Source organism: Abrus precatorius, unplaced genomic scaffold (genome assembly GCF_003935025.1).
Source record: "Abrus precatorius isolate BTA unplaced genomic scaffold, Abrus_2018 Scaffold0, whole genome shotgun sequence".
NCBI lineage: Eukaryota > Viridiplantae > Streptophyta > Magnoliopsida > Fabales > Fabaceae > Abrus > Abrus precatorius.
In genome coordinates, this window is record NW_020874290.1 from 4,600,242 (window position 1) to 4,611,276 (window position 11,035).

General features: G+C 36.8%; 1 protein-coding gene across 1 annotated transcript; it reads left to right on the forward strand.

Moving 5' to 3' along the window:
* The first annotated feature begins 3,346 nt into the window (after nucleotides 1-3,346).
* LOC113859243 lies at nucleotides 3,347-9,534 on the forward strand. Its single transcript, XM_027492279.1, has 2 exons — nucleotides 3,347-3,829; nucleotides 8,992-9,534. The coding sequence occupies exons 1-2, from the start codon at nucleotides 3,347-3,349 to the stop codon at nucleotides 9,532-9,534; spliced, it is 1,026 nt and encodes a 341-aa protein (XP_027348080.1).
* The last annotated feature ends 1,501 nt before the right edge of the window (nucleotides 9,535-11,035 follow it).

Genomic DNA, 11,035 nt, shown 5'->3' on the forward strand with positions numbered 1-11,035 from the left:
TCAAAGTTCTCTTAAGAAAATCGAGAGCTTCCAGCCCCTCAAACACCACCACTTCTTCATCCAAATCACTCAAACACTTTACCTCACCATTACAAACTTCTTCCTCCATCATCCTTTCAATTTTCGTGTGGAAGGAACCAACTTCAGAGGAGAACCTTGAAGAACTTGGCTGCTATTTTCTCGGTCCAGCAAAGCTTTCCTTGGAGATCCATCAATTCCAGTCCCTTCTCCACTTCATTTCACGCCCAAAACTCAAGGCAAGGGGGAGTTCTCACTTTTCACTTTGATTCTTGCTTTCCCTTGGATAAATTGTGAAGAATCCCTAAAAAGTTTCCATTTTTATCTTCAATGATCTTGGATAAAAGGATTGAACCGTTTGCATGTTAAGTTTTTGTCTTGTACTCCATTTTGTCTCTTTGAAATTCTCGGTTTCTTGCCTAGATGTGTTGATTTCCTTCAAAACTTGGAACTTTATAAAGTGCATGTAATTTCTTCCTTAAAAACATTTCGGTTTTGCCTTTGCATGTTTGAAATTCTTGATTCCTATTATGATCCACCTTCAAAGTCATGAACTATGAGTTTGCATGTTTTATTCCTTCTCTTGCATGTTGGATTTTCACTTGAAAATTACTTTACTCGCTTTCAAAGTCTCGGTTTTGATTTTGTGTGAAGAGATTCTTTAGAAAGTTTAAGTTTTTAACCCTTGCATGTGACATCCAACCTTTGTACGAAACTTTGAGCTTGGAAATGTGTTGGAAACCTTTTGTGCAATTTTTGGTTTAGAGGTTTTCTTGCTAAATCCCTTGAATAAACAAAAATCTACCCTTGAGACCTTGGAACCGTGAGTTTGCACGTCTTGAACATTTTGTTACCAAACTCAATTTCATAAAAAAGAACTCCTTTAGTAATTTTGAGAGTTTAAATGCTAAATTGGCCTTGTGTTGTCTCGGTTTACACTCTTTAAACATAGTTCTTTGCTGAAAATAAAAATATTGCACTTGGATGATGGAGCTTTATATTTGCATGATGAGTTTTCCCTATTTTGCTTGTTATGGACTTGACAAATAATGAGATTTTGAAGGCTGGACAATTTTGAATATTACGAGGAAAAAGGTTGAAATTAATTGATTTGGAACCTTGGAATAATTTGAAAAGTTTATTAAGAGTAATGAGAGAAAATGTTATAAAGGAAAAAGTAAAAATGGACTTGGATGGTCTCGGTTTTGACACCAAAAAGTGTTGCAAAAGTCAAAAAAAAAAAATATCTTGTGTGGACCTTGCATTATAAGGAAACTAAGATTGAACTTGAAAGTGTGTTGTCTTGATTTAAATGCCTTGAACCGTGTGGAACTTGGTTAAGTGTGTGATTGAATGATTGATTATAAAATTGGTTCTGATTGACCTTGATGTTTCTTGGTATTGGTACTTGAAATTGATGATGTTTGATTTAATGAGCTGCTGGAAAAAAAAATGGAAGTGATGTGAAATAGTGTACTATTTATGAATTGCATTATTCCTTGAAAAACCGTGAAGAGGTTGAATTGACACTTGGCTAGAAAATTTAAATGACTTACCATTTGTTGTGATTATGCCAAGAAATGGCCATGTTGATAATGCTACATGCATCATTTGCATCTTACTACAAAAGACTTGATGAACTAAGAGATTGTGCAGCGAAAAATAGTTACATAATGATATATTGATGTTGATCTAGTGCCCTTGAGGGCTGAATTATCAAAGAAGGCCTTGTTCCTAAATGGAACCATTGGGAATGTCATGAATTAGACATATAGTGAATGATTGAATAAGGAGAGTGAAGAATCTACATGTAACTTATAAGAAAAAGCGTGAAAAATTGAGAGGATGGAACTTGGAAAATGGTGAAATAAATTGATTAAGTTAGTAGCATAACAAGGACATAAGTTTGATTTGTTTTCCCTAAATGAAAATAAGAAACCGAGAGGTAATGTCTTTAAAAACTCGTGAGTTAAATTGTTTGGTTGATGGTTTAGGAAAGGGATAAGTTCAATAATTTGCCCATTTATGGAGAGAAAAACTGAGAGGAAGAAATGGAGAAAATGAGAGTTTGAATAAAAATAAAGAATTATGGATAATAAGGTGATAGAGATTAATGAGAATAGTGAAATGAATAGGATGAATTTGAATGGTGAAATGACAAGGATTGAGAAATAGGATGGTGCTGAATTTTAAAAGAGAATGAAGTGAGAGAGGGAAATAAATTATGAAGGCTTGAGCGATTCGCCTAAGTTAAGGCCTAAAGATGTAATGAGCTGCACTAAAACTATCCATGAGTGTGAAATTTTAAAACCATGAGACTATGAATTATGATGAAGAATATATATATATATTGCCCTGAGTTCCTGAATTATATTATCTTGAGATTATTATGAACTCCGTGAGATTTATTGTGTAACTCATGGTATCTATTTATCCATGCTAAGGCATATGACTCATCGAGATTATCTATCCATGTTGCTAAGTCTATGATGACTTTTAGCTTGATACTATATGCTATGATGTTAAGTCCGTTGTGACTTCTATTATATCTGTGCAATAGCCGAGTGGCTGGATGATGTGAGTTGAGAAAACAATCACAAGAAAACTGAAAATGCTATTCATGCATCATATATTATCTTGTGAAACAACTTGATAGAGTTAAAGAGGCACAACTGTAGGTATTGGAAGTTCGGTCCAAAGTAGATCTTCTGGGGATGGCCAAAGGGGGAACATCCGACCTAAGTGGCACATGGAAGCTGAGCTCCCTGTAGCCGGGTCGTGACCCGCTTGCAAGACCTTAGCCAAACCTGACGTGAACTCCATAATACTAGGGTCGTAGAGGTCCATTCCTAAACGTGCCGTATGGCACTACACATCAATAATGTGCTATTATTCTATTTTATATCTATTATCATTGTGCAGAGTACGGAATGGAGTCCTCTGATCGCCACATGACTTGAATCTATCTATCTATCTCTATTGTGAATGTCGGGCAAGTCGCCAGTCATAGAGAAATGGGATCCCCATGCATCATTTGCATGCTATTAACACATGAGTGACTATATAGGTGAGATTGAAACCTGGATTCATGCATCATGTGCATTATTATTAGGGATGGTTGAATACTTGTGAGATTTGCTATGATTGTGATTACATTTATCTCCCTATTATATGATTGAACCTTGTATGATGCTGAATGTGGAGTGCTAAATGGATTTGTGATTGTGACGCCGCCTTCCTTGGGGTATGGCTATGATTGATTTTTGTGTTTGGAGAACTCACCCCTGTGTTTGTGTTGTCTCGTATCGCTTTTCTTTTATTTATATAGATGAACAGTAACAAAGTGAAGGTGTACATCCTTCCTTTTGAGGATGACATATGGGTGTTTGACTCTGCGGCCCAGCAGAGCGTCTTCCGCAAATTTGCTCGAGTGATTCATGGAGTCGATAGTGGAGGCTCATGGATTACCCAGTATACTGTCAATACAGCCATCGAGATTGTCTTTTCTATACCTCCTGGTGACACTCAGTTACCTTACCCTGCCTTGTTTGCTTCTCCCACACCCATGTCTGTGGACCCCCGTACACCTACTGCTAGATTGACTCCTGCACCTGCACCATTTCCTTTTATGTCTCCCACTTCCCCACCTGTGCCAATGGAGAGAGATATCCATGTGGTGGAATCCTCCATTAGGTATACCACCATGCCCTCTTACATGCATCATGCTCACCAATCTACTTTGGTTCCACCTACTGGCACTCGTTCACCTCCTCGCACTGCTGGATGGATAGAAGAGGATAGTGGAGATTATGTGGCTGCGACTCCTAGTTTCGCTTCCCCGACATCATTTGAGGAGTCTGACCCCATTGAGGATTATTCGCCTCTTGATTGATGTTATTATTTATGTTTTAGTGGAACTGCTCTTAAGGAGTTTGGTCTATTTCTATTTTACTTATATTGTATTTGAATTGTGTTGACCGTACTGTTTAACTATGAATCTATCGTTTCTGCAAACTTATATTTAATATATTTGAGGTATTTTTTGATGATGAGTTGTGATGATCATATATGAGTATATTATTGAAAGTGAGTTATGGATTGATGAGATGAGAAGATATATGCATGTTAACTCTCTTCTTGAGAGAGAACTATTATTGTAAACTGTATGAAGAAAAAAAAATATTACCAAATTTTGGTGTTTTCTGAATTATCATGTTATAAAGTAGTTATCAATAATGTAGTGAATTGTGTAACGCCCCAATTTTCGTAAATTAGCTAGTAGTCCTTAGATTTTAATTATTAGCTGATTCCGGCTTGCTAGCGTCGGAATAAATTAGATAGATGTGCATTTTTATTTTTAGAATATTGAATTATTTCTGAGTTCGGCATTTTAGGGTAACTGCATGCAAAATATTTAGTTCCAATATCATCCAAGAATTTCCTTGACATTATTCAGCAGTATCGTCTAAAATATCCCTGAGAGATTTATCCGAAAAGTTAAATTCTATCTTATTTAAATAATTGTCAAATCATAAGTATCCGTCTTAAAAAACGTGAGATTTCCTAATTATTACAAAGATTTAGTAATGATTTCTTAGCCGTCAAAATCATTGCATAAAATTCTGTGAGATCTAGCAATCATTACCTAGAGATTTCCAAATCTAGTATCGGCCACTAGATTTTCATGCAAACAAACCTTGTCCCCTATTTTACAAACATCGTGATTGCCCCGATATTCCGAAATCTAGTATTGACCACTAGAATTCCATGCACGGGATTTTGTCTCCCGATTTGCCGGCAAAGTCATTTCGGAACTTTCTTTTCATGTCTCCCAAATTGCCGACATCATGATTATCCTAACCAATCACATTCTCTTGAACTTTGCACCACATCAAAAGTCTCATCCAAGTGACAACTTAGTCATGTCGCATTTTTCTCGGCCAACCGAATTTCATGCATTTGCTGTCCAAAATCTTACCTTTGGATTTTTGTACAAAATTTTGGGATTTGTGATATCCAAACCGTGTGCATGAAGCCTAGGGTATTCCATGCACTTAACTTGCTGAATTTTACTAACTTTGCCTACAAGCTTTCCCAAAATTCACTATTCATACACTAAAAACCGTGACACCTCTTTCCTTGCACCAATTTACCAAATTCACTTCAGCTTTTACTCACTTAAAACCGTGTGTAGTTTTTCAGTTTGGAAGTCTTGCTAAGCAAGCCAAAATGCACATGTTCAGTGGCAATTGGTCACTTGAAGCTTGAAGCTTCCATATAAATAGGTTTGCTAATTGAGATTAAGCCTTTTGGAAGCCAAAAACCGAGAATCTCTCTCTCTTTTCTCTCTACCTTTCTCTCACACTTTCCATTCTCCCAAAGTCTCAAACTCTATCACTTTCTCTCAAGAAAACCGAGAGCTTGCAACCCCTCAAACACCACCACTCCTTCATCAAAATCACTCAAACACCTTACCTCACCATCACTAACTTCCTCCTCCTTCATCCTTTCAATTTTCGTGTGGAAGGAACCCACTTCGGAGGAGAACTTTGAAGAACTTGGCTGCTGTTTTCTCGGTCCAGCAAAGCTTTCCTTGGAGATCCATCTATTCCAGCCCTTCTTCATTTCATTTCATGCCTAAAACTCAAGGCAAGGGGGAGTTCTCATCCTTTGTTCTTTTATTTGCTTTCCTTGGTTGAAAACTTTGTAAAATCTTGTAAAGGTTCCATCTTTATTTCCATTAACCTTGATCAAGCTTATTGCACCATTTGCATGTTGAATTCCTCTTGATTTCTTCACTTTATTTACCTCTAAGTTTGTGGTTTATGTGTAAAGAAGGTGATCTCTCTAAAAGCTTGCATTTTGAACTTTTGCATGTTGTTTATTCCTTGTGTATATCTCGGTTTTTCACTTCTTAGGATGAATTTGTTATTCCGATGATGATCCACCCTCGACATTAAGTAACCGTGAGCTTGGATGACAATATCCTTCATTTGCATGTTGAGTGTTTGCCTTGTACCCTACTTGATCTTTTTGAAATTTTCGGTTTCATGCCTAGATGTGTTGATTTCTCTCAAAGCTTGAAACTTTATTAAGTGTTTACAATTTCTCCCTTGAAAGTATTTCGGTTTTGTCCTTGCATGTTTGAAATCCTTGATTCCTATGATAATCCACCTTCAAAGCCATGATCCATGAGTTTGCATGTTGTATTCCTTCACTTGCTTGTTGGATTTTCACTTGAAAATTACTTAATTCACCTTTAAAGTCTCGGTCTTGGTTTTGTGTGAAAAGATTCTTTAGAAAGTTTGAATTTTTAACCCTTGCATGTGACATCCAACCTTTGTACAAAATTTTGAACTTGAAAATGTGTTGGAAATCTTTTGTACAAGTTTCGGTTTAGAGGTTTTCTTGCTAAATCTCTTGAATAAACAAAAATCTACCCTTGAGACCTTGGAACCGTGAATTTGCATGTTTTGAACATTTTGTCACCAAACCTAATTTCATAAAAAGAACCCCTTTAGCAATTTTGAGGGCTTGAACACTAAATTGCACTTGTGTTGTCTCGGTTCACACTTTTTAAATATAGTCCTTTGCTGAAAATTAAAATACTGCACTTGGATGATGGAACTTGGTGTTTGCATGTTGATTTTCTCTAATTTGCTTGTTAGTGACTTGACAATTGATTGGATTTTGGAGGCTGGACAGTTCTGAAAATTTTGAGGAAAAAGGTTGAAATTAATTGATTTGGAACCTTGGTATAATATGAAAAGTTTGTTAAGAATAATGGGAGAAAAGGTTATGAAAGAAAGAGTGGAAATGGACTTGGATGGTCTCGGTTTTGACATCCAAAAGTGTTGCAAAATTTTAGAAAAATATCTTGTTTGTACCTTACATTTTAATGAAACTAAAACTGAATTTGAAAGTGTGTTGTCTTGATTTGAATGCCTTGAACCGTGTGGGACTTGGTTGAGTGTGTGATTGAATGATTGATTATAAAATTAGTTGTGATTGACCTTGATGTTGCTTGGTATTGGTACTTGAAATTAGTGATGCTTGCTTGAATGAGTTGCTGGAAAAATGTAAGTGATGTGAAATAATGTACTATTCATGAATTGTATTATTCCTTGAAAAACCGTGACGAGGTTGAATTAACGCTTGGCTGGAAAATTTGAATAACTTACTATTTATTATGATTATGCCAAGAAATGTTTATGTTGATAGTGCTACATGCATCATTTACATCTCACTACAAAAGACTTGATGAATTAAGAGATTGTGCAGCGAAAATATAATTATACAATGATATATTGATGTTGATCTAGTGCCCTTGAGGGCTGAATTATCAAAAAGGACCTTGGACCTAAATGAAATTATTGGGGATATTGTGAATTTGACTTATATTGAGTGGTTGAATAAAGAAAGTGAGGAACCACACATATCTTATAAGAAAAAGTGTGAAAGTTTGAGAGGATAGAACTTAGAAAAATGGTGGAATGAATTGATTTGAGTTAGTAGCATAATAAGGACATAAGCTTGAACTGTTTTCCCTAAATAAAAGTAAGAAGACCGAGAGGTAACACCTTTAAATCTAGTGTAAGTTAAATTGTTTGGTTGATGGTTTAGGCAGGGGATAAGTTTAATAAATTGTCCACTTAAGGAGAGAAAAACTGTGAAGGAGAGATGGAGAAAGCAAGAGTTTGAGTTAAAAGAATTACGGATAATCAGGGGATAGAGGTTAACGAGAATAATAAAATGAATAGGATGAATTTGAATGGTGAAATTATAAGGATTAAGAAATGGGATGGTGCTGAATTTTAAAAGAGAATGAAGTGAGAAAGAGAAATGAATTATGAAGGCCTGAATGATTCGCCTAAGTTAAGGTCCAAAGATGTAATATGCTGCACTGAAGTTATCCATGAGTATGAAATTATAAAACCATGAGATTATGAATTTTGATGAGAAATTATATGCTATGTCTTGAGTTCCTGAATTATATTATCATGAGAATTATTATTATGAACTCAGTGAGATTTATTGTGAGACTCATGGTATCTATTTATCCATGCTAAGGCATGTGACTCATGGAGATTATCTATCCATGTTGCTAAGTCTATGATGACTTTTAGCTTGATGCTATATGCTATGATTTTAAGTCCGATGTGACTTCTATTATATCTGTGCAACAGCCCAAATGGCTGGATGATATGAGTTGAGAAAACAATCACAAGAAAACTGAAAATGCTATTCATGCATCATATTTAATCTTGTGAAACGACTTGATGGCATTACAGAGGCACAGCTGTAGGTATTGGAAGTTCGGTCCAAAGTAGATCTTCTGGGGATGGCCAAAGGGGGAACATCCGACCTTAGTGGCACATGGCAGCGAGCTCCCTGTAGCCGGGTTGTGACCCGCTTGCAAGACCTTAGCCAAACCTGACGTGAACTCCATAATACTAGGGTCGTAGAGGTCCATTCCTGAACGTGCCGTATGGCCTTTCACATCAGTGATGTGCTATTATTATTTTTTCTATCTATTATATCTGTGCAGAGTAGGGAATGAAGTCCTCCGATCACCACACGACTTGAATTTATCTATCTATCTCTATTGTAAATGCTGGGCAAGTCGCCAGTCATAGAGATTTGGGATCCCGATGCATCATTGCATGCTAATAACACAATGAGTGACTATATGAGAGAGATGAAAACCTGCATTCATGCATCATATGAATTATTATTAGGGATGGTTGAATACTTGTGAAATTGACTATGATTGTGATTACATTTATTTCCCTATTATATGCTGAACTTTGTATGATGCTGAGTGAGAATGGTTGAATGGATTTGTGACTGTGATGCCGCCTTCCTTGGGGTTTTGCCATGATTGATGTTTGTGTTTGGAGAACTCACCCCGGTGTTTGTGTTGTTCGTATCGTTTTTCTTTTATTTATATAGATGAACAGGAACAAGGTGAAGGTGTTCATCCTTCCTTCTGAGGATGACATATGGGTATTTGATTTCGTGGCTCAGCAGAGCGTCTTCCGCGGATTTGCTCGAGTGATTCATGGAGTCGATAGTGGAGGTTCATGGATTACCCAGTATACTGCCGACACACCCATTGAGATAGTCTTTTCTGTACCTCCTGGTGACACTCAGTTACCTTACCCCGCCTTGTTTGCTTCTCCCACACCCATGTCTGTAGACCCCCGTACACCTACTGCGAGATCTACTCCTGCACTTGCACCATTCTCTTTTATGTCCCCCACTTCTCCACCCGTGCCAATGGAGAGGGATATCCATGTGGTGGAATCCTCCATTAGGTATACCACCATGCCCTCTTACATGCATCCTGCACACCCATCTACTTTAGTTCCACCTGCTGCTACCCGTTCATCCCCTCACCCTGCTGGATGGATAGAGGATGATAGTGGAGATTCTGTGGCTGCGACTCCTAGTTCTGCTTCCCCGACATCATCTGAGGAGTCTGACCCTATTGAGGATTATTCGCCTCTTGATTGATGTTATTTTATTTATGTTGTAGTGGAACTGCTCTTAGGGATTTGAGTCTATTTCTATTTTACTTATGCTGTACTTGAACCATGTTGACCGTACTGTTGAACTATGAATCTATCGTTTCCGCAAATTATATTTAACATATTTGAAGTATCTTCTGATGATGAGTTGTGATGATTTGATATGAGTACATTATTGATAGTGAGCTATGGACTGATGAAATGAAAAGGGTATATGCATGTTAACTCTCTTCTTGAAAGAGAACTATTGTTGCAAACTGTATATGTGAAAGAAAAAAAAATAATGACCAGATTTTGGTGTTTTCTGAATTATCATGTTATAAAGTAGTTATCAACAATGTAGTGAACTAGGTCGCTACAAATTCGGTCGCTACAGCACCCACTGCATTATCACTTGCATCACACATGAGTTCAAAAGGTAATTTCCAATCTGGTTTTGCAAGGATAGGTGCAGAAATCAGTTTTTCTTTTAAAACAGAAAATGCATGCAAGCAATTATTATCAAATATGAAATCAGCATCCTTTACAAGTAAATTACGCAAAGGTTTAGTAATTTTGGAAAAATCTTTTATGAACCTCCTATAAAAATCAGCATGTCCTAAAAAACTTCTAACTCCTTTAACATTAATAGGTGGAGGCAGTTTACTAATGACTTCTATCTTAGCTTGGTCCACTTCCATTCCTTTTTCTGAAATTTTGTGACCAAGAACAATGCCTTTTTGTACCATGAAATGGCACTTTTCCCAGTTCAAGACCAGATTGGTATCTTGACATCTCTGCAAGACAATAGATAGATTAGCTAGGCAATCATCAAAAGAATTACCAAAAACAGAGAAGTCATGCATGAATACCTCTATAATGTTTTCTACCAAGTCAGAAAAAATAGAAAGCATGCACCTTTGGAAAGTGGCAGGGGCATTACATAATCCAAAAGGCATTCTTCTATATGCAAAGACTCCAAATGGACATGTAAATGCAGTCTTCTCTTAATCCAAAGGATCCACTGCTATTTGGTTGTATCCTGAATAACCATCAAGGAAACAATAGAATGAATGTCCAACAAGTCTCTCCAACATTTGGTCTGCAAATGGTAGTGGGAAATGGTCTTTTCTGGTGGCATCATTTAACTTCCTATAGTCTATGCACATTCTCCATCCAGTCATAGTCCTAGTGGGTATGAGTTCATTCTTCTCATTAGCTACAACAGTCATCCCTCCTTTCTTTGGGACAACTTGGACTAGACTTACCCAATTGCTGTCAGAAATTGGGTAGATTATTCCTGCATCTAGCAACTTCATGACCTCTTTCTTGACTACCTCTTTCATAGTTGGGTTCAATCTTCTTTGAGACTGCACAACAGGCTTAAAATTTTCTTCAAATAAAATTCTGTGCTTACAAAATGAAGGATTTATACCTTTCAGATCTGCAATACTCCAACCAATTGCAGATTTATGTTCTCTCAAAACTTTTAACACTTTTTCCTCTTC